Source organism: Mixophyes fleayi, chromosome 6, assembly GCF_038048845.1.
Source record: "Mixophyes fleayi isolate aMixFle1 chromosome 6, aMixFle1.hap1, whole genome shotgun sequence".
NCBI classification, from domain to species: Eukaryota; Metazoa; Chordata; class Amphibia; order Anura; family Limnodynastidae; genus Mixophyes; species Mixophyes fleayi.
In genome coordinates, this window is record NC_134407.1 from 61761325 (window position 1) to 61782590 (window position 21266).

Consider the following 21266-nt stretch of genomic DNA (forward strand, 5'->3'; position numbering starts at 1 on the left):
TTCGTCACACTGTGCCCCCTCCTTCGTCACACTGTGCCCCCTCCTTCATCACAGTGTGCCATATCCTTCATCACAGTGTGCCATATCCTTCATCGCAGTGTACCCTCTCCTTCATCGCAGTGTGCCCTCTCCTTCATTACAGTGTGTCCTCTTCTTCATCAGTGTGCCATCTGCTTCATCACACTGTGCCCTCACCGTCATCACAGTGTGCCAACTCCTGTATCACAGTGTGCCATCTTCAGTATCATAGTGTGTACCCCCTTCACCACAGTATGCCATCTCCCATATCACAGTGTGCCATCTCCATACTTGCCAACTTTCCTCGTTGTCTTCAGGGAGATCCTGGGGGAGGTGGGCGTGCAGGGGCGGGGCTTGATGAATCGCATTGTTTTGGCCTCGCCCTCTAAACGGTTGTCACAATTACAGCAGTGGGCGGGGCTCAGATGACGCAATATTTGCCTCCGCCCTGCCCAAAAGAATAAAAATTACACATAATGAGGCACAATCAAACTGTCAGTGGGGCAGAATAATTAGTTAAATACATGGCTGCAAATCAGAGAGTGCAAATTTAGAAGTGCCGGTATGACACACCGTTTCATATCTGACACTTCGAGCACTACATAAAACCAATAACTAAGCAGCAGCATTTAGCGTCTCCCGTTTTCAGAGAGCAAACCAGTACTTTATGTTTAATTATCTCCTGACATGAAGAAAAATCCCATTAAATAAGCCAGAAATCATATTATATTTTGACCATATGCACAAATTGATTTCTCAGCAGATTAATTTTTCATTGATAAGACATACAAAAGCATCCACAGAACAATATAAATGTGTTTAACTACTTCATTTATTATCTTTCTTTTATCATGTTGTGCTTTAGATATATCAATTAATTTATGTCTTATGTTTCAGTTATACCTGCCAGTAACTGCATTATGTAATTATTGAACTGGTTATATGAGACAATTATCTTTATCTGTCTCTAGTGTAGAGTACAAATAGGAAGTAGACATGACTTTACATGTAGAAATGCTAAGGAGCGGTGTTTGTTGAGTGCACAGATGCCAGTACTATCTGCACACTTAGAGTACCTGCCAACTACACATTAGACAGATATCTGAGCAGGCAACATGTAATTAAATGTGATATTTACAGTGTTACGCAGTAAAGGTTAATCTTCACCATTTTACATGCCATCTACTGGAGAGCTGTGTATTACTAAAGGGAGGTATAGTGTCATATCGCTTACCCAATGATGCCATAAACACTCCTTGCCACCAAGAGAGTTCTCACATATGAAAAAGTCTGCCTGCAGTGCTCTTGGGAGAGATGAGATGTTTATGTGACACAAACAAACAGACTGGCTGCTCCTGGAGAGCTGTTAAATGTCACCTCTAGACCATACTTGCCCATTCTCCTGGAATGTCCTGGAGACTGCAGAACTCCGGGTAGGTCTCCTGGACTCCCGGGAGAACAAGCCATTCTCCTGCATTCTGCCACTTGTGGGAAATAACTCTCTTTGCAGCTGAGCTACAGTTGCTCTCAGATGGTTGCACTTCACAATAACCGTACTTTCAGTTGACCGGGGCAGCTCTAGCTGGCCAGAAATCTGGCATATTGACTTGTTGGCATCCTAAGTCACTGATCTCCTCAGCATGAGTGCTTATGTTTGTCTAAATACCGATTTAGAAGGGGTACCCACATACTTCCAGCCATGTAGTGTATATAAGTGTGTGTGTGTGTATATATATATATATATATATATATATATATATATATATATATTGCAAACCAGCACATATAACTGTGTGTACAGTGCTGCTTCAAATATATATATATTGGTCTGCCATAAATGATGTGAGTGTTGAAGGGGCTGGGCTATATTCCTTAACTAGATTAGCAGCTGAAACTTGGTCAAGTATGGTCCTTTATCTTCAGTGGGAATCCTATGATACAGATTTTTAAATACATTTTAGTGCTGAAATGTGGTGTAAAGTATATAAACATTTAGAGTTTATTTTCTTTACACTTGGCTATTACCAACACTATCTCACTAGCTCTTCTAATTTTCCACCCTTTGGCTTTTTATCTTATCCCTCAAAACACCCACCAAGTCCCTGAACCCTAGCGGCTGCGCTTCCAGACCACTTACCTGAGTGGGGCAGCCACAAGTTGGAGAGAGGTGGAGAAGACAGGAGACATGAGGGGTAGTACGAGGAGAGTGGAGGGGTGGACCTGGAAAGGTGCGCAGATCATTAATGACTGGTCCCACAGAGGGATCAGCCATCAGAAAGCACAGTAATGGTGAGGCCGTCCCCCTTTATGTTAGGGCTGCCCCCAATAATCCCACACCACCTAGACCAGGACCCAAGTCCTGCAGAGCGGCACCTACAACTAGAATCAGAATGAGTCATCTTTAGTGGAATCTTTAAAAAAAAAACTCACAGTCCCAGCACCCTAGGCAGCAGGTTGGGTCGCCAGCAAATGATCCGGCCCTGGACGTTGGACAGTCCCTTCAAATTGGGACAGTTGGGAGGAATGCTGTAGTTAAGATTATAACATATTGACCTTGTTTATTTAAGTGGCATGAACATTTAACTTGGCTGAGCTGAAACCATTAATGGCAACAAGTAAAATAAAATTAGCATAAAAATGGCATTCTTCCATTGGCCCAAATTGAATGGGGAATTTTTAGTCTGTGATTAACTCTCATGAGATTATTGTCTTAGAAGACAATGTGCTACTTAGGTTGAATAACCATCTCGGGTTACTCTTTCTGAAACCCTTGTTACAATGGTCAAAGTAACATTTTCTGCCCTGAAATGCCTAAATAATTGGTGAAATGAGCGACTAATAAGCTCATTCCATTATAGTCAATGGATAGGATTAATCTCTTGACGTTCGTGCAATGTGAGTAATCTGTTGCATTACGCTATCAATGGTGATTGCTGTGCTGCATCATGTCAAAACATCACCTTTGTAGATCATCCAATAGGAAACAAGTAACTGAAAAGCTGATTGCTGGTAAGCGACTAGTCTCCCATGATTAGATTGAAAACCGCATGTGTAGTTTAGGCCTTGGAGCAGTTTAGTACACAGGGACTCTTTGGGGGAACCAGGATGGTAGTGGTGTACCCATTCTACAACTAAATGTGCATTAAGCTCTCAGGTGAGCAAGGTCCTCCATACCCTTTGTTTTCATGTCTGCATGTATTTTGTCTGCCTTGTATGATGTATGTCCTGTTTTCCCTACTGTACGGCGCTGCAGAGCACTGTGGCGCCTTACAAATCTACAATATAATAATAATAATTGGAGTATTGAAGAGTTTCCCAGTCAGGATATGACAAAACAATACTTTATTCTTCAAATACATGTTGAAAATAAATCATTTAATGGAGCTTAAATTTAGTCACATATTTGTCTGGTTGCATAGATTATGTAACTTTTAGCTGGTTGTTCTCACACGAAACGCTGGTTATATATATTTTTGTATTTGGATTGTTTGTCATAGTTTTGTATACAAAACGCTAGGTACACATGGACGTTCAAAAGGGTGTGTCATGGAAACCTTAGCATAGGGGCTGGTCTGTATGAAAGCGGCAGTTTAGAATTGTGAGGATCAGCCTTTTTATTTCATCAATTCAACAATATAGCTAAGTAAACAATAAGCCATACTATCATTCTTTTGCATCTAAAATTACTACCAGCCCGGTTGTTGTAGACAAACATAGAGACGTCTAACTGTCCCTGTTATGGCTCCAAATCCCCCCTCTTCCTCTTTCCTTCCACAGTGTCTATCTTTCATCAGATTAGGGCGCTCATAAGTTTTATATGGAAAACTGGGGCACCCATAAAGCTTTATGGTATTTATGACTCTGTAATAAGTGACATATGAATTTGTATCCAGGATTCTGCAGAGGTTAATGTACAAGCAAAAGTCAAGAATCTTTTTACATAAATAAATATGTGTTACTCTTTGGACCTGTGGGTGCTTAGTAGTGAATGACTTTATCATGCATCTTAACATGCATATACAGAACATAGTTACATGGAATGCATACATGTAAAATGACATGGAACTATGATCTACAAAAACAGTATAAAATGGGTCATATATACCATTACTACATGAGCTTAATACCTTTTTAGGTAGTCATACAATAGTTTTTTTTAGAGCAGTGATGGTGGAAAGCCGCATGCGCGGCCCTCCAGCATTCAAAGGGGAAAGCACAGTGCACTCCCTCCTCCATGCATGCCCCATGTTCGCCCTGCACTCTGCAGAGGTGGCCATGTGACACGGAAGGCTAGGCAGGCCGCCTGTTACCCACCACTGGTTTAGAGGTTCTAAGGGGAGTTGAGGAACCTCGATGTATCACATCCTGTTCACAAGCCACCAGGTTGGCAGCCCAGTACTACATATGGCCGAGGAGTAAGAGAAAGTCTGTATCAAGATCTTCATTAAATCTGTAATCCACAATGACTTGGAAAATATAGCTTGTGTTAAGAGTTATTTTCAGGAATTTTAAATCTTGCATTGATTTATTTGGGTTATCAAAACTGCAGAAATAATAAAGGAAACCTGCTTTTGTAGGTTGTGTGTGTGTGTGTGTGTGTGTGTGTGTGTGTATATATATATATATATATATATATATATATATATATATATATATATATATATATATATATATATATATATATATATATATATATATATAGTATGTATATGTTACATTTTTCTAAAGGCACAATAAAATGTTGCTTGTTTTGTGAAGATATGTATCATCTAAATATATTTTGTGTAGCACTAAATATGGTGAATTTGCAAATTGTTCAATAACTATTAGTTTTGATGGAGTGTCTTATGTTTTGAAAGGTGCCAGCTGTCACTATTGAAATTTCTGTTTCTAAAAGATACAAACAAATCTACTCTTTATTCTCCATTCACATTGAAAATTAGAAACAACCTTAACTAATCCTGATAGACTTAATATTAGCCCAAGGTTAAACTGTAAATAATATCCAAAACATAATCCTGGCCCACGGTCTAACTCAGCACCACATTCTAATTCCTGATCTGTCCTGGACCAGACTCCTAACATTCTCTCTGTAAGGGATATGGCTCATGATACTGGTTATTCCTTTTTTATATAGTTTTAGATTTATATATTTTTGTTTGTCCTCCAGATGATGCTTGGAAATATCCAGGCACCATCTTGGTTACATGATAGGTATTGTTATGACAAATAACAAATGATGTGATTATTAGTACAATGGTGCAGGTTTGGTGTAATTGGTTGTTTATAAAGCCCCTTCGGTGGCATTGGTGAGAGGTGTGTGTATGTATGTGTGGGGGATGAGTCGGTATTGTCTGTAGGAATATAGCATACTGTGGGGCTGGACTACATGCTGACACTGGGTCTATATTACTGAGCCTGGTTGTAGATTGACTGTAAACAAACAGCCATATTTTGCATTTTCTGAGAAAGCCTTACATGTTGTTTACGGGGTTGTATGATATTGTGTATTGTGTTAATACTGCACCAAAATCCCGGGTTTTTCCTGGGTCGAGCTCAAACGACCCGGGTCTTGGTGCAGTATGAATGGTAGAAGCGAAAATAAACCCGGGGGGGAGGGAGAGAGAGAGAGAGTTTTGTTTTTTTCCTTCATTTTTAACTTTCAGCCAATGAAAAGTGCTCTAGTGATAACTCCCACAAATTGCCAGGGCACAGACTTGTGCAGTATGAATGGGGTCAACCCGGGAAATTCCCGGGTCCAAGGTGCAGTATGAATGGTGTTTCTGAGCTGCGACTCTCCAAGCCCCTGCAAAAACCCGGCTTCAAAAACCCGGGATATTGCAGGGGCGGCAGTATGAAAGTGGTATTAGTAGGTATGCATAAAAACAGTGCTCGAAGTAGGCTGATATAATGTGTCATGCCACACCACCACTTACTATGGTATGCAATACATCCACTTCTAAAACTATCAAATTCCCTTGAATTCCCTTACTTTTTTCGATACCACCGCTTCTAAATTCCCACTTCGACCACTGTGTGTGTGTGTGTCTGTGTGTGCGGGTATGAGTGTGTGTATGTATGTATGTGTGTGTGTGTATATATATATATATATATAAACACACAAACACACATATATATATACATACATATATACATACATAGTGGCGTCTGTCTGTCTGTGAAAAAAAAAACAAGTTGCAGCGCCACCTGCTGGGCAGAGTTATACACTGACCTACTAAATTCTTAGTGTGTGTGGGGAAAAAAATTCAAAAAGGGCTGAAATTTGGTAGGGCTCAAACTCATTTTCGTGAGGTAATTTTACCTCATGAACACACATGTGTAGAGGCGTGCGTTAGTGTGTGTGTGTGTGTGTGTGTGGAAAAAAATATTTTCTCAGAAAGGGCTCATCCAATTGACCTGAAATTTGGTATACTGACATTATTTGACAAAAAAATTAGAATAGTCAAGTCAGTTAACTTCCATCATCCCCCCTTCCCCCTGTGGGAGGGGTAGTAAAGGCTAAATTTACGAGTTGAGGGGTCAAACTCATTTTCGTGAGGTAATTTTACCTCATGAACACATGAAGTAACGATCTTCCCCTGAGGAGGCCTGGGCTAGGTCCAAATGCATGACAAGAACCTTTTTAAGACCTTAAGTATCTTGATTTGACTAGAATGCATGAGTATTATGCACGGGTTAACTTGTGTGTGTGTATATATATATATATATATATATATATATATATATATAAACACACACACACACATAGATATACATATATACATACATACATATATACATACACATACATATATACATACACACATACATATATATATATATATATATATATATATATATATATATATATATATATATAAACACACACACACACATAGATATACATATATACATACATACATACATATATACATACACATACATATATACATACACACACATATATATATATATATATATACACGCACACTCACAGATATACAGAGACATATATGTATATACACAGAGACAGAAGCAGATCTCTTTAAGTTCTATCCTTCACCATCACCATTGCCCCTACCAGCACGATATACAATATCATACAACCCCATGATCAGCATGGGTGTGTATATATGCTGTTTTAACTGGAATACTACTGTGTATACCAGAATGCTGTTTGGACTGTGTTATGTTTATAAAGTGTTTTGTTCTAGGGCAAGAATTCACATTACGGCAGGGGACAAATATTCATTTTTTGACATACAATGTTGTACAAGCACATTCATGTTAAGCATCTCCCATAGAATCTGGCTCTTGTTGCATTAAAGCAGCCATGCTTGGAGAAATTAGTTACTTGGAGCTGTTGAATGAGTTATGTTGCATTGAAGTCCAAAGCTTGGTCTGAGTGCTGGATCAAATGCCTTTTAGAGCTAGAAATGAGAGTTCTGACAGGCCTATTGCTCCAGTTCTAATGGACTGATGTTGCTGGCTTCTGTTATAGCTCTACTGAGTTGCTAATTAATTAAATTAATTCATAAAACTGCAAATTTTCAAAACATGTTTTTAATTCATCCCCTAAAAATCACTGAATCAACTTGTCTGTGAATCTTTCTTTAACTCTTCTGTTTCCATCAGGCTGGTCCTTTTTCACCCTCTTTTCAGTAAATCTGCATTTTCAGGTGTTGAACATGATTTGATGGGCTTATTTTGTCAGGGGTTCTATGAGTAGCAGCTTATAAATATAACATGTCTACTTGTTTTTTTTTTGCAGCCACTGCTTTCTTTGAAACTGATCCGTTTATAGAAACAGGCACCACACAGAGCAAAAATGTCTGCTCGAGGGGGGAAGAAGAAAACCACCAAACTGTCCCGCTCAGCCAGGGCTGGAGTCATCTTTCCAGTTGGTAGAATGATGCGTTACTTGAGAAGAGGCACACATAAGTACAGGATAGGCATGGGAGCCCCTGTGTATATGGCTGCTGTCATAGAGTACTTGGCAGGTAAGTAACAACTCTGTTCTTCATACCAAAAATATTAGGCATATGATTACACTGAAATTACACAGCCATTGCTTGGAATGCCCGCTAAAGCTCTAAAGAACACATTCATTCACTTTTTTCAATTCAAACTGTAGGGTAGCATTTATTAATCTGATTATATACATTTGTGTTTTTGTTTACACACTTATTGCATGCAAGTTTATTCTCTTTTGAAAAACACTTACTAATATTTCTTGAGCTTTATTCAAGAGCGTAAAAAATAAGACAACCATAATTTTTCCGCACAGAGACATACTAGAGGTTTGTTATGAAACACAAAACAGGGCAAGATCCTTTGGTGGCACTGTACACCTCTCATGGGTGCACTGTTCACCTCTCATGGGTGCACCTGAATTTCCAGTAAAGTGCATGGGTCTGCAGAGCACAATGGAGGCAGCAGTCTGCACTGGCAGGAGATAGGCAGAGCGAGTGGGTTCCTTGCTAATTTCATTGTAGGCATACTGGCGAGATTTCAGATTGATGAGTGCCGTTATTGAAATGAGATAAAGGGGTGGAGGGGAGGCCTTTTTAGGGGTCTTCGTTGCAGTATGGAGGGGGGCACTTAATTTTTTCAAAAGCTTTGAGCTTGTCCTGTACTTTTAATCGGACACATGTTGTACCATCCAAGCACATTTCTACATGTACTTACCAAATGCAATAACGTCCCAATGTCCACTCACTTTCATGATTAATTTAAACCAGTGAAGCCCTGCAGCCTTCAAAGGACGCACAGAGGAAGGAGAGAGAGCACAGTGTAATCTCCGCTCCCGTTGTGCTGTGTGACCTCCCTGCACCGTGCAGAGGATGTCACGTAGCACAGAAGTCGGCTGTCCCATTCTTATATAATCAGGAGCAACAGGCTGGGAAGCTACTGGTGAAGGCTCGGCGGGCTGACTGCTACCCACACTGATTTAAACCATAATTGAGCGAAGCAGTGCAGTATTTTAGAAAACCAAATTACATTTAATGAAAACTTTGATTCTAAGGCGGTAGGAGGTACTTAGATGTGAAGTTACACATTTGCAACTCTTCAGATATTTTGGATGCACTTCTAGTTGGCAGAGGTGTCTTCTGAAGGTGGGGAGTAGGTGTGCAGTACGAACTTCCTGGCGCACCTGTCTTAAACTAAGGAGTTTTGCGGTGTGCGTCAAGTTTGCTTTATAAGTGAGATCCAGTTTTTAGTTTTTTTTTATTCTGAGAAACTGATTATATACTTTGTAGAATGTTTCCTGTCTCTGAAAGCACAAAGGGCTTCTTTCCTTTTCTATGATAGTTGTTATACTTCTTCTAATAAAGTTCTACTTCTTCTAATAAAGTATTTCACTTCTAGCCCATAGAGTCAGCTGCTGCTGGTGTCTTTGGTAAAAACTGAACATTTTCTAATGACTTGATATCACTGTTTCCACTTTACTTGAATTTAAAACAGCAAAATAAGATGCAAAATGTAAATACTGAGAAATGTATGAACTTCTATTTAAACCTATATATACATTTAAAAAATGTTCAGGCTTATAAAGGTATAAGAAAATGTGGCTTCTAAACTGTTGATGTAATTAAATTGTTAGAGAAAATCTAAATAAATAAAAATGTTGCTTTTTAATGTATCATTGCAAATGTTGTTTTGTGTGCTGGTACACAGAATGGGTCAGCTTGTATTCACAATGAACAGGTGATCCATTTATTTAATTATAAAATGACTGTCTATGCCTCATACTCCTGACACCATTAGTATATTATTGTGGATTCATAGCTATCGCTATTTTGTTGACTCACAGCTGAAATCTTGGAGCTTGCGGGGAATGCAGCCAGAGACAACAAAAAGGGCAGAATTACTCCAAGACACATCCTTTTAGCAGTCGCCAATGACGAAGAACTTAATCAGGTACTAACATTTATTTCCTGCACTGACAATCTGACACGGATATATATTATGCTTTTGTGTGCATGTAATCAAAGCCTTTTTGTACACTAGACAGGGAATTGTGTTAACTATATTATAGAGGTTTTTAAAGTGTTATGGATACCTAATAGCAATTACGTTTGTTGTGCATAAAACGCATAGATAAAAACATGGGAGCAAGTGGGGCATAAGTGTCTGTGATGTGTATCTGAAGTAAACTGGGCGCATATACTATTGATACTAAACTGCTCCAATCTTAAGACGCGGACAGCTCATCATACACTTTTTTTGAGTGTTCATTTTGCCCATTTTGTGGCCAACTCTGCATCAGCCCCAAAATTTATATACATACTGTACAAAGATCCATAAAAGTGACATTGAGGTTGAAGAAGATAATTTAAACAGACAAGTTCAGCCCTAGAGTTGAGGAACATTTATTACAACACTAAAATATTATATGTGTTATATGTAAAATTGTATTTGTATATAATAAATATAGTGTATAATAGATGCCAGCATGTGTCCGGCTATATTTAAAAATAAATATAATTCATACACATTTTTTAAAGCTTTCCACTAAAGACAATTTTCTTCACATTTGGGAAGTATCAAAACTTCAAAACTGCCAGGAGAAATGACTCTGCTATTGTTATTTGTGAATTCAGAAGTTCATGATGGTGCCCTGTAAGCACAGTGTAGTTGAAGCAGCACTATGCACTAATCTATGAACTATGAATCTATGATTAGAGCATTATGCACTAATCCATGAACTATAAATCTATGATTAGCGCACTATGCACTAAGCTATGAACTATGAATCTATGATTAGAGCACTATGCACTAATCTATGAACTATGAATCTATGATTAGAGCACTATGCACTAATCTATGAACTATGAATCTATGATTAGAGCATTATGCACTAATCCATGAACTATAAATCTATTATTAGCGTACTATGCACTAATCTATGAACTATGAATCTATGATTAGCGCACTATGCACTAATCTATGAACTGTAAATCTATGATTAGCGCACTATGCACTAATCTATGAACTATGAATCTATGATTAGAGCACTATGCACTAATCTATGAACTATAAATCTATGATTAGAGTACTATGCACTAATCTATGAACTATGAATCTATGATTAGCGTACTATGCACTAATCTATGAACTATGAATCTATGATTAGCGCACTATGCACTAATCTATGAACTATAAATCTATGATTAGAGCACTATGCACTAGTCTATGAACTAGAAATCTATGATTAGAGCACTATGCACTAATCCATTAACTATGAATCTATGATTAGAGCACTATGCACTAATCTATGAACTATGAATCTATGATTAGAGCACTATGCACTAATCTATGATCTATGAATCTATGATTAGCGCACTATGCACTAATCTATGAACTCTGATCATGCGCCTCTTTCCTTGATTTCAGTTACTCAGAGGGGTGACCATTGCGAGTGGAGGGGTGCTGCCAAGAATTCACCCTGAGCTTCTGGCTAAAAAGCGCGGCTCCCGCGGGAAAGAGACCATTCTTTCTCAACCTGTGGAGAAAAAAAAGAAAAAGGGTGGTAAATCATTGGATAAAGTCACAAAGAAACCAAAATCTGGGAAAAACAAACTACTCAAAAAGGTAAGTAAATTAGTGGTGATAATAATTCTAAATTACAAACTGAAAAATGTAATAGGTAAATGTCACGATCCAGCACTCACCTGAGCCTGAGTGACACGTGTATCATAGATAATAAAAAACAATCACTGTATTTTTAAAAATGATTAAAACTCTCCCTATGTCACTTTTGCCTTAACAAACATGCCACTGTAACCATCATGGATTTTTTTTCTGAAAAGCTTAACTTTCTTTAATCAGATTTATCATAAACCATATAAATCTCCACTTATTTAGAGTTATCATGAACCAAATGATCCCATCTGGTTCAGCTATTCTAATACAGGTCCTGACAGTTTGTAAGAACACAGAGACATGAAATTATTAAGTGTGGTTTAATATGGAAAATGAATCCACAATGCTTAACATGCAAAACAATTAACAAAGATGACATACAGAGATATTATACAATAGCTTATTGGAAAATAAACACTTAAACAACAGAAAAATTGTACATTTACGAATCATTAGATTTGTGTCTGCCGGGAGAGAGCATGAATTGGCTGGAACACTTAATTTGAAATTGACTCGCAAAAGTGGACAAATCTTTTGGGTGTACAGGACATTTTAAGCATACTTCAGGTGCGCACAACCCCTGTGATGTCAGCACCAAAATGCCTGTGTAAATACATTATAGACTTCAGTAGTTGTTTTATGTTGGTCCCTGATGTATTCGGACCATTACACAGGAAGCCTGATATGTAGATTAAGCTGCAGCAGGAAGGATCCACCACTCCACATCATAGCTCCACTTCATCCAGCTGTTGCATTGAATGTTAAAGTGCTAACAAGGTTACTATCGGAGCTGGTACTTTAATGTCATTACGTCGGGCTGCTGAAATGGCATAATGATGTGGTGGTGGGCTGGACCAACATGAAGCAGTCTAATTTACAGCACCTCCATTACTCCCTTGATTTAACGTCAGGGGCTGGCTGGGCTGGGGGGCATCTGCCCCTCGGGTCGGCCCCATAGAGGGCTACCTCGGGCTGGGTCACTAGGCCACCAGCAAAATGTTCCTAATAGACTGCTTAGTAGAGTCTTGCCCCCCAGGTTGAAATTCGCCAGCCCTCCCCTGTTTAACATTATACTGTTGTGTGCACCATATCAAGAAATTCCACTCACCGTTTTCTGGAGGCCAAGTTTCATCACGGGTGTCATAGAGAAAGGGGTGCCCAAGTAAAGGACCTCATGCTAAAGAGAAGGAAGTCCCCTGTATAAAATACAAATAATAAATAAATAGATAACAAGTGGAATTGCCTTTTTAATGCAATAGTATGTTTATACACGTTAATACTTTTGACTTTATATAAATCCACACTAAACATTTTTAGATTTGTTGCATTTATACTATTTCCCACATTACTTTTCACTATTTTCACTTTACAGTCTGAATGATTTGTATTAATAGATGCCCCGGGCTGCTTAAGTTTCCACATTTAACAGCTGATTGTGTTGGTGATTTTTGTGACCGTTTATAGCGATCTTCTATAAGATTGAAGGAGATTTAATTATTTATTTTATTTTCTGCAGTAGTTAAAATTATTGGGATTTCACAACTCACATATATTACATTCCATAGCTTTGTGTAGGAAATATTCGTCTCATCAGGAAATATGGAAGAGGAATTGTCTAGTGTGTGAAATAAAACACGCGCAAACAATTAATGCACTCTTGTATGGTTATTAATTTTATTGTTGTAGTGGTATGTGTTATTGATGTTATAATCACATTTCTATGCCTCTTAAAAGGACAAACAAGTAGATGGAAAGGAAGGAGCATCCAGTTCAACGTCAGACGATGGACCCGGAGATGGGTTCACCATCTTGTCATCGAAGAGTCTCTTGCTTGGACAGAAGGTGAATACATTTATTTGTATACAAATCTCTTGTTAAATTAAGCTGTGTTTGCCAGAATGAAGAAAGTAATACACTTGGCAGAGTTATGTAGGTTTCCCAACACACACATGTATGTCATGGCTTTTCTGATTTGTTTTGAGAAAAAAGTCACAAAAATACTTGAGAGACACAAAGGAGGTAATTTAGGAAAAATCAAAAGATCACAGATGATGCCTGTGCCTTTCTCTGCAGGAATGCCTCTGATTTTTATGAGAAGTGCATGTTGTTTGCAGGTCATAAAGGAAGTGGGTACAACATCTTGTGTGTTCTGATGGGAGAGGCAGCATGGAGCAGAGGCATTCATAACAAATTGTACTCATGCGCCTCATTTTAAACCTACATGTAAAACACAGATGTGTTATTCAGCAAGATATTTAAATAAGAATCAAGGGGTAAAGAGGGCACATTTACAGGGATATTTTCATATTTGTGGGCGGCTGCAGGCATTTTTGATGAAGGATACTAGGGGGTAAATTTATCAAGCTGCGGGTTTGAAAAAGTGGAGATGTTGCCTGTAGCAACCAATCAGATTCTAGCTGTCATTTTGTAGAATGTACTTAATAAATGATAACTAGAATCTGACTGGTTGCTATAGGCAACATCTCCACATTTTCAAACCCACAGCTTGATAAATTTACCCATAGGCCTCAACCTATTTTTTCCATGGGATGCCTTCTGCACCTTCCAGGTGCACGTTACACTTGTAAGTGCATTCCTAGCTGAGTTTCTAACAAAGTAATACAATGGTGGGTTTTCCTATCTAATTGTGAATGTAAGCACCTGTTTGGGCACTCGCACCAGTAGCCTGCCAAAGACCATATACATTGCTTATAGGCACTTAGGAAGTTTTGTATAGACTATAGTTTGTATTACAAACTCTCTGTATTAAATCACAGGATGGTTTTTGAGAGACAAGTTCAGTAAGGCAAAGATTTTATATTTTTATTAATCGTCATTTGTTTTACATTTCATCCTCTGTCACCAGTTGTCCTTGACTCAGAGTGATCTTAGTCACATAGGATCAATGAAAGTTGAAGGCATTATCCATCCAACCACAGCTGAAATTGACCTCAAGGAAGATATAGGTGAGTTTTCTGCTGATTTCCACTTGTTCCCTTGTAGTGTGATTTATAGAATTTATTACAAATTCAAGAGTCAACTATTATAGTCAGTGGTGTGCAGAATGAATTTGAAAACCTGCTTCTTGCACAACAAGGGCTCAACACCCATGCGTTGGATCCTGACACCATGTCATTTCAGATTTATAGTGTGATTTATGCTGCCACTTGGATGGTTTCCTAACACAGCATTCCTCTGGATCATGTCATATAAAAGCAATGGTTGCAAAGAGACTGCCTGCTTCTAACTACAAAACTGATAGTACTGGATAACCAACCCATTCATTATTGTTTGTTATTTATTAAAAACTATATATTTATTGCACCTTATTCTTACTACTCTCCTCCATAAACTGAGGGATATAGTATTACAATTATAACATAAATATTTATTGTACATAGATGTAATAGCTCATATACTGGTTTTGTTAAGTTATTTGATAATAATAATAATAATAAAACATCAATTTACTAACAAGTCAACTTCTATTTTTATAATATATTTTTCTATAAATGTTTTTTGGTTTTTTTTTGTATCTGTACAAATGTTATTGTAAAATGTGTCCCAATAAAATATAGGATGAACCCTGAGCTCTGCTAACTGTGCTGGTGCAAAATTCAGCTCCTTTTGTAGAGTAGATACGACAGTGCCCCCTTCCAGAACGCAAGGAACACCCCTTAATATGCATCCTTACCCTTTATCTCATTTAAATAATTTTGCTTAGAACTCTGAATGAAATCTCATATTTGCACTGATGCGTATAACTATACACCCCACTGGGCATACTCCATGCCTTGCTAAGAATGCCCTGACTGCACCCATGTTCTCGCATCGGCCCCTGCAAATTACTGCTCCTCAACGAATGTCCCCCGACTTGTATCATGCATGATGGCAGAAATCTAGGAGCTCTGCTGCAAACTGAAGTTTGCCTCATTGTGTTTTCATGAAAATCCCAGCTATTCACCACCCCCAGGCCACATGAACGCATCCAGTGTGCTTGCCTTTCTGAAAAGCTGTTCAGCCTCCTAAAAAGAAATGATATGTGCCTGTTTGTCTTCTTGACTCCCCTTTAATCCATCTAAATTTTAGCAGACGTCTGCCATTTTAGTTTGTATTTTTGCACTTATTGCCCACTGAGATGCCGCCTTTGAGCTTCTGTACTAAAAAAACAAACAAAACAAAACAACATCTTCGCAGACAAAGTTAGGGATAAGCAAGTTGTCCAAATGAAGGCCTGCAGACTGTAGGCGTCACTTGTAACCTTTATTCACTGCCACCAGATAACTTCCATAGGCTCTATTGTGTGACATTCCTTAATTGTATTTCCTGCAAACATATTTTTATTACATATGAGGCCTTAATGCAAATATTTGGAGAGCACTAAGTGATAAAGGTCATATATTGAGAAAAAATACTTGCTGCTATCACTCTGAATAGCTATTTCCTTATATCCATTTCCAACTCTGCTGGCCTGTGTGTTACTGCATGTCCCATTGCTTTGCTTACATCTATACTCCCATTACACTCTTATCGCCTCTCCAGCTTAAGAACAGTCAAATGAACAGTGCTGATGAATTTACTTTTTATTGTGTGCAGGAAATGCCCTGGAAAAGGCTGGAGGAAAAGAATTCCTTGAAGCTGTGAAAGAACTCCGCAAGTCTCATGGGCCCTTGGAGATGACTGGAGGTACAGTAATGATCAGTAGTTGAATTACCCCAGTTTACATTTTATATATTTTTTTAACATTTGTTATTATTTGGTAATGTTGTATATTGTAAGTGTTATTTACGAACAGCAAAAAGTGACTATTGTTCCCTAGGCCCATATCTTAGGGCCTGATTCATTAAGGTACTTAAATTAAGAAGTTTCTTATTTAAGTCTCCTGGACAAAACCATGTTACAATGCAAGGGGTGAAAATTAGATTTCTGTTTTGCACATAAGTTAAATACTGACTGTTTTTTCATGTAGCACACAAATATCAACTTTAAATTTCAGTATACAAATAAGCTATGAAGTATTTGTGTGTTACATGAAAAAACAGCCAGAGTTTAAGTTATGTGCAAAACAGAAAACTAATTTTCACCCCTTGCATTGTAACATGGTTTTGTCCAGGAGTCTTAAATAAGAAACTTCTTAATTTAAGATCCTTAATGAATCAGGCCCTTAGTCTTTATTTATGGGTTTGCAGATACTACATAATATACACATGGTAGAAATGGTAAAAACATCACTACAAGGTCCAAAACACTTCCATGTTAGGACAGCCAACTTCATTATACAAAATGTTTCCATTTCTCTCCTATAATACTGCTTTATTTATACTTTGCCCTGTTCTGTGAAAGGGAAACTCGAAGTTGTATAACATGTTCCATTATACATACAGTTATGAGGTTGTAGTGTCAGCACCTCTGATCAACCAGAGCATTGAGGACCTATTACAGGGAATAACCTGCATTGGCTAACCTGTGACACTCCAGGTGTTGTGAAACTACAAGTCCCAGCATACCCTTCCAGCAATAAGCTGCTAAATATTGACAAAGCATGCTGGGACTTGTAGTTTCACAACACCTGGAGTGTCACAGGTTAGCCAACATTGGAATAGGCTGTGCTCCCACCCGTAGGAATGCTGTTATAAATGCATCTTCTTCGCCCCTCAACGGCTCTTCTAAATAATCCCATCTCACAAACTGAAATCTAGTTTTCCACTTAAGTACAAAACAATTGGCACTTAACCAGGAGCGCTCACGATCTCCTCTGATCACATGGTGTAAGCTTTTGAACACCCGCAGATGCCACCATCACGCCCTGCAAAGACACACCGTCACCTTTCAATATGGTTACATTTACAATATGTTAATGTGTGATGTTGAAATCCACATTGGCCTTGTGCTGTTGGGCTTGTAAATGACCTTTATTGTGGATTTTTTGTTCTGTAAAGTTTGAATTGTAGTCCTTTGGGCAAAATGACAACATTAGTGTATGACAAAAATATACTATTTAGATGGAAGAAAGTAAAGTAACAACATCCATTTACTTTATTTGTATTTCTGATGTGTTTTCCCATTTTCCTTGCTAGCTGCCCTCAGTCAAGCAAATGGATTAGCAGCCAAGTTTGTCATCCACTGCCATATCCCACAGTGGGGATCAGACAAGTGTGAAGAGCAGTTGGAGAAGACCATCAAGAACTGTTTATCTGTCGCCGAGGAGAAGAAACTTAAATCTGTGGCATTTCCTTCGTTCCCTAGTGGAAGGTAGGTGCAATACTGTGCAGCAATACAGATCAATCAGACTATTAATCTATGTGAAATATTAATCTTTTACACCCAGCATAATTCTCTGTCCTATAATATAATACACACTACTGTGACGTTATGAAGCTTGGAAGATGATACAAGGGCCCATTTACGTAACTCACATTTAAGTGAAACATTTGCAATTAAGCACAGTCAGCTTTTATCTGTGCAGCTTAGACAATGACAGCGAGTGCCTTGTTATTGTGGTTCAGTCTACATAGATGCAGTGTTAGTAAATGAGCCTAATTGTATCTTTTCTGGAGACCACTCACACTGCAGATGAAGGTCAAATAGAGTTTTATGTACTTGAAGCGAACAGAACAAATTACTGATGAGTGCTGGTTGGAGTATATTGATAAATATATCTTAAATGTATTTATAATAAAACAAGTAAAAAATCACATATAGTGACACATGAATTAAACACGCTAGTATTGGCAGATAATTCAAAATACAAAAAATAAAACAAAACCAAAAAACCTCCCAATTATTAATAATTAACCGGCTCTTCATCTACCATGTGAACCCAGATGAAATGTGTTTATATTCCAAACACTCATATGACAATTCCTCCTGTGTATCCAAAACCAGATTGTTATATAATTATATTTCATCATCTCTGTGTAGATCCACTTAAAGGTTTATCCAGTTGTGAATAGGATTCACAGTTCCAATGTGGTAAACCCTTAAGCAGCAACTAATTGCTGGATCCAATACAAAAATGTGCTCTTTAAGAGGCAGACTCTATTCAAGAATAAATTAATTCTAATTCGATACATCACTGTTAAGGAACACATCCCAACACCATTTTAGAAAACAACAAGGGCAGTCCATTTAGGCAACAATTAGAAGCCCAAAAAAATTCTCTTGTACTGTCCACAATTGGATTCGGTGTTGTACCTTACTTTTCAAAGCGCATCCGACTTTTATGAAATTGAAGAGAATCCATATAACATAAAGTCCACAATAGAGATTGAGACTGGAGATATTTACTTTTCTTGCCACTAGCAAACATCTGACACGTTTCTCCACCTCTGGGGCGGTTTCATCAGAATTAGGAGGTTTCTGGTTTTATTTTTTGTATTTTGTATTATCTGCCAATACTAGCGTGTTTAATACATGTGTCATTATATGTGATTATTTACTTGTTTTATTATAAATAAATTTAAGGTATATTTTCTATTTACTCCAACCAGCGCTCATCAGTAATTTGTTCTGTTAGCTTTGAATACTTCAGCAGATTCAGTACCTGCTTTATATTGTAGCAGCTGTTGGTGTAGCACCTTCAAGAGATATACCCGTTAGCGCCTAATTTGTTCTATTTTTTTTATTGTCTTTTTATGTACTTGGCGTGCTAGGAAGGAGCACTCTACAATTAGCATCAATATTTTCTGTTGACCAAATATTATCATTTGTTTGCAGAAGCTTAAATATTATTTAGCTCTATCGTTAATATTCTAGTATGTTTTTGGTCGGTGGGAGGAAACCCACGCATGCATAAGAGATGCAAAAGATTTATAAGTGTATGTATAATGTTTGGTTTACAGATTACAATAGTTTAAAGGATAGGATTTTCAAAAAAGCTTTAAAATATATATGTATATATTTTATTCTGTACCCCCAAATGATCAAAGTTGTGGTATAAACAAGCATTAACAGACAACCATTATTTTAATTGTTTATAACTAAATAATTATCTATCTCCAATCGTGCAGAAACGGTTTTCCCAAGCAAGCAGCGGCTCAGGTCATTCTGCGAGCCATCTCCAGCCACTTCGGCTCCTCCAGCTCATCCACTGTGAAGAATATTTACTTCCTGCTGTTTGACAGTGAAAGCATTGGCATCTATGTGCAGGAAATGGCCAAGCTCGACACAAAGTAGAAGCAAGATCTCGCAAGAGCAGCTTCACAGACAAGGATGGTAGTAGACCCATAACAACAGAAGTGGGAGTCCTGGAGCTGAAGATTTATTGTGAATTTTAAGAAGGTGTGAAACATGTTTGAAGTTTTGTGCTTTGAGGACAGCTTTTGAGTTTATTTTCCCATGGTTGAAGAGGTCTGTTTGGGCTAAACAATTCTCATATTGAATTCCTCCTCTTTCTGTAACAAGCCAGCACCCCCTTTGCATTTTTATAGAACCTGAAAAAATTCTATCCCTCTGTCATCATCAACTGTGTTTTCTTTTCCCTTCAAGGATGTTGTTTCCACTGTTCTCTCTTACTTTTCCTGTCTTAAGATTTTAGATTTAGTGTTAAAACAGCTGAAATAAACTTGTTTTAGATTTGTAGTATTGGATTTTACAAGAGAAATAAGACCACAATATTATTTAAAAAAACTGAGCAAAGTTCTTAAATTTTGTGTCTCTCTTGTCATTTTTATTGGGGTACTTGGGCAATTCTTTTTAAAATGTAGCTGGTGGACGTCACTGCATACTGTTCACTTGTTAACTTTGTTGTTGAACACAAGTGCATGGTATAACTACAACCATGAAGATGGCAGCTGTGTTTTCTACGACCTTTCCTTTTCTGGTTTCATTGTTGCATCTGACTGGGAGAAATACAATGTCTGCTCTCATTTAAATGTGTGTGTGTGTGTGTGTGTGTGTGTGTGTGTGTGTATATATGTGTGTATATATATATATATAATCTATAATATAAATGTCTAGTGGCGTGTGTTAGTCTGTCTGTGTGTGGAAAAAATAAAACCAAGCTGCAGCGCCACCTGCTGGGCGGAGTTATACACTGACCTACTAAATTCTTAGTGTGTGTGGAAAAAAAAATTCAGAAAGGGCTGAAATTTGGTATACTAAGATGTTTTTAATTTGTTAATTTAATTTGTTAATTGTTAAAAGTGTTTATAAAGATTTTAAAAAAATATATATATATTTCTTGAAGGAGAAGTGACAGTTGGGAGTGGTTGGTGGTTGCCGGGGGTGACAGTGAGGAGTGGTTGGTGGTTGAGGCCTGGGCTATGGCCCAAATGCATGACAAGAACCTTTTTAACACCTTAAGTAGCTTGATTTGACTAGAATGCATGAGTATCATGCACGGGTTAACTTGTGTGTGTAATATATATATATATATATATATAGTATAGCATTGCCAACATGGAAGTAGCTTTGTTTCAGAACAAATGAAATACAATCTATATTACTATATAAACACACTATAAACACCAGGGACCAGATTTATTGAAACGTCTAAAAAGGAAAAGTTGATGTATTGCCCATAACAGCCAATAAGATCCAAGCTATCATTTATTAGAATATAATATGTAAATGATAGCTAGAATCTGATTGGTTGCTATGGG

General features: G+C 37.7%; 1 protein-coding gene across 2 annotated transcripts in view; it reads left to right on the forward strand.

Annotated features, from left to right (window-relative positions):
• Nucleotides 1-20310, forward strand: part of MACROH2A2 (macroH2A.2 histone) — a 33624-nt gene extending 13314 nt beyond the window's left edge. For both annotated transcript variants that reach the window (XM_075216707.1, XM_075216709.1), the window contains exons 2-9: nucleotides 7790-8018; nucleotides 9833-9939; nucleotides 11416-11613; nucleotides 13399-13506; nucleotides 14531-14630; nucleotides 16261-16350; nucleotides 17742-17916; nucleotides 19674-20310. In XM_075216707.1, the coding sequence (XP_075072808.1) occupies nucleotides 7847-8018; nucleotides 9833-9939; nucleotides 11416-11613; nucleotides 13399-13506; nucleotides 14531-14630; nucleotides 16261-16350; nucleotides 17742-17916; nucleotides 19674-19839 (1116 nt within the window). In that variant the 5' untranslated portion in view covers nucleotides 7790-7846 and the 3' untranslated portion in view covers nucleotides 19840-20310. The remainder of the gene's footprint in view (nucleotides 1-7789; nucleotides 8019-9832; nucleotides 9940-11415; nucleotides 11614-13398; nucleotides 13507-14530; nucleotides 14631-16260; nucleotides 16351-17741; nucleotides 17917-19673) is intronic.
• The last annotated feature ends 956 nt before the right edge of the window (nucleotides 20311-21266 follow it).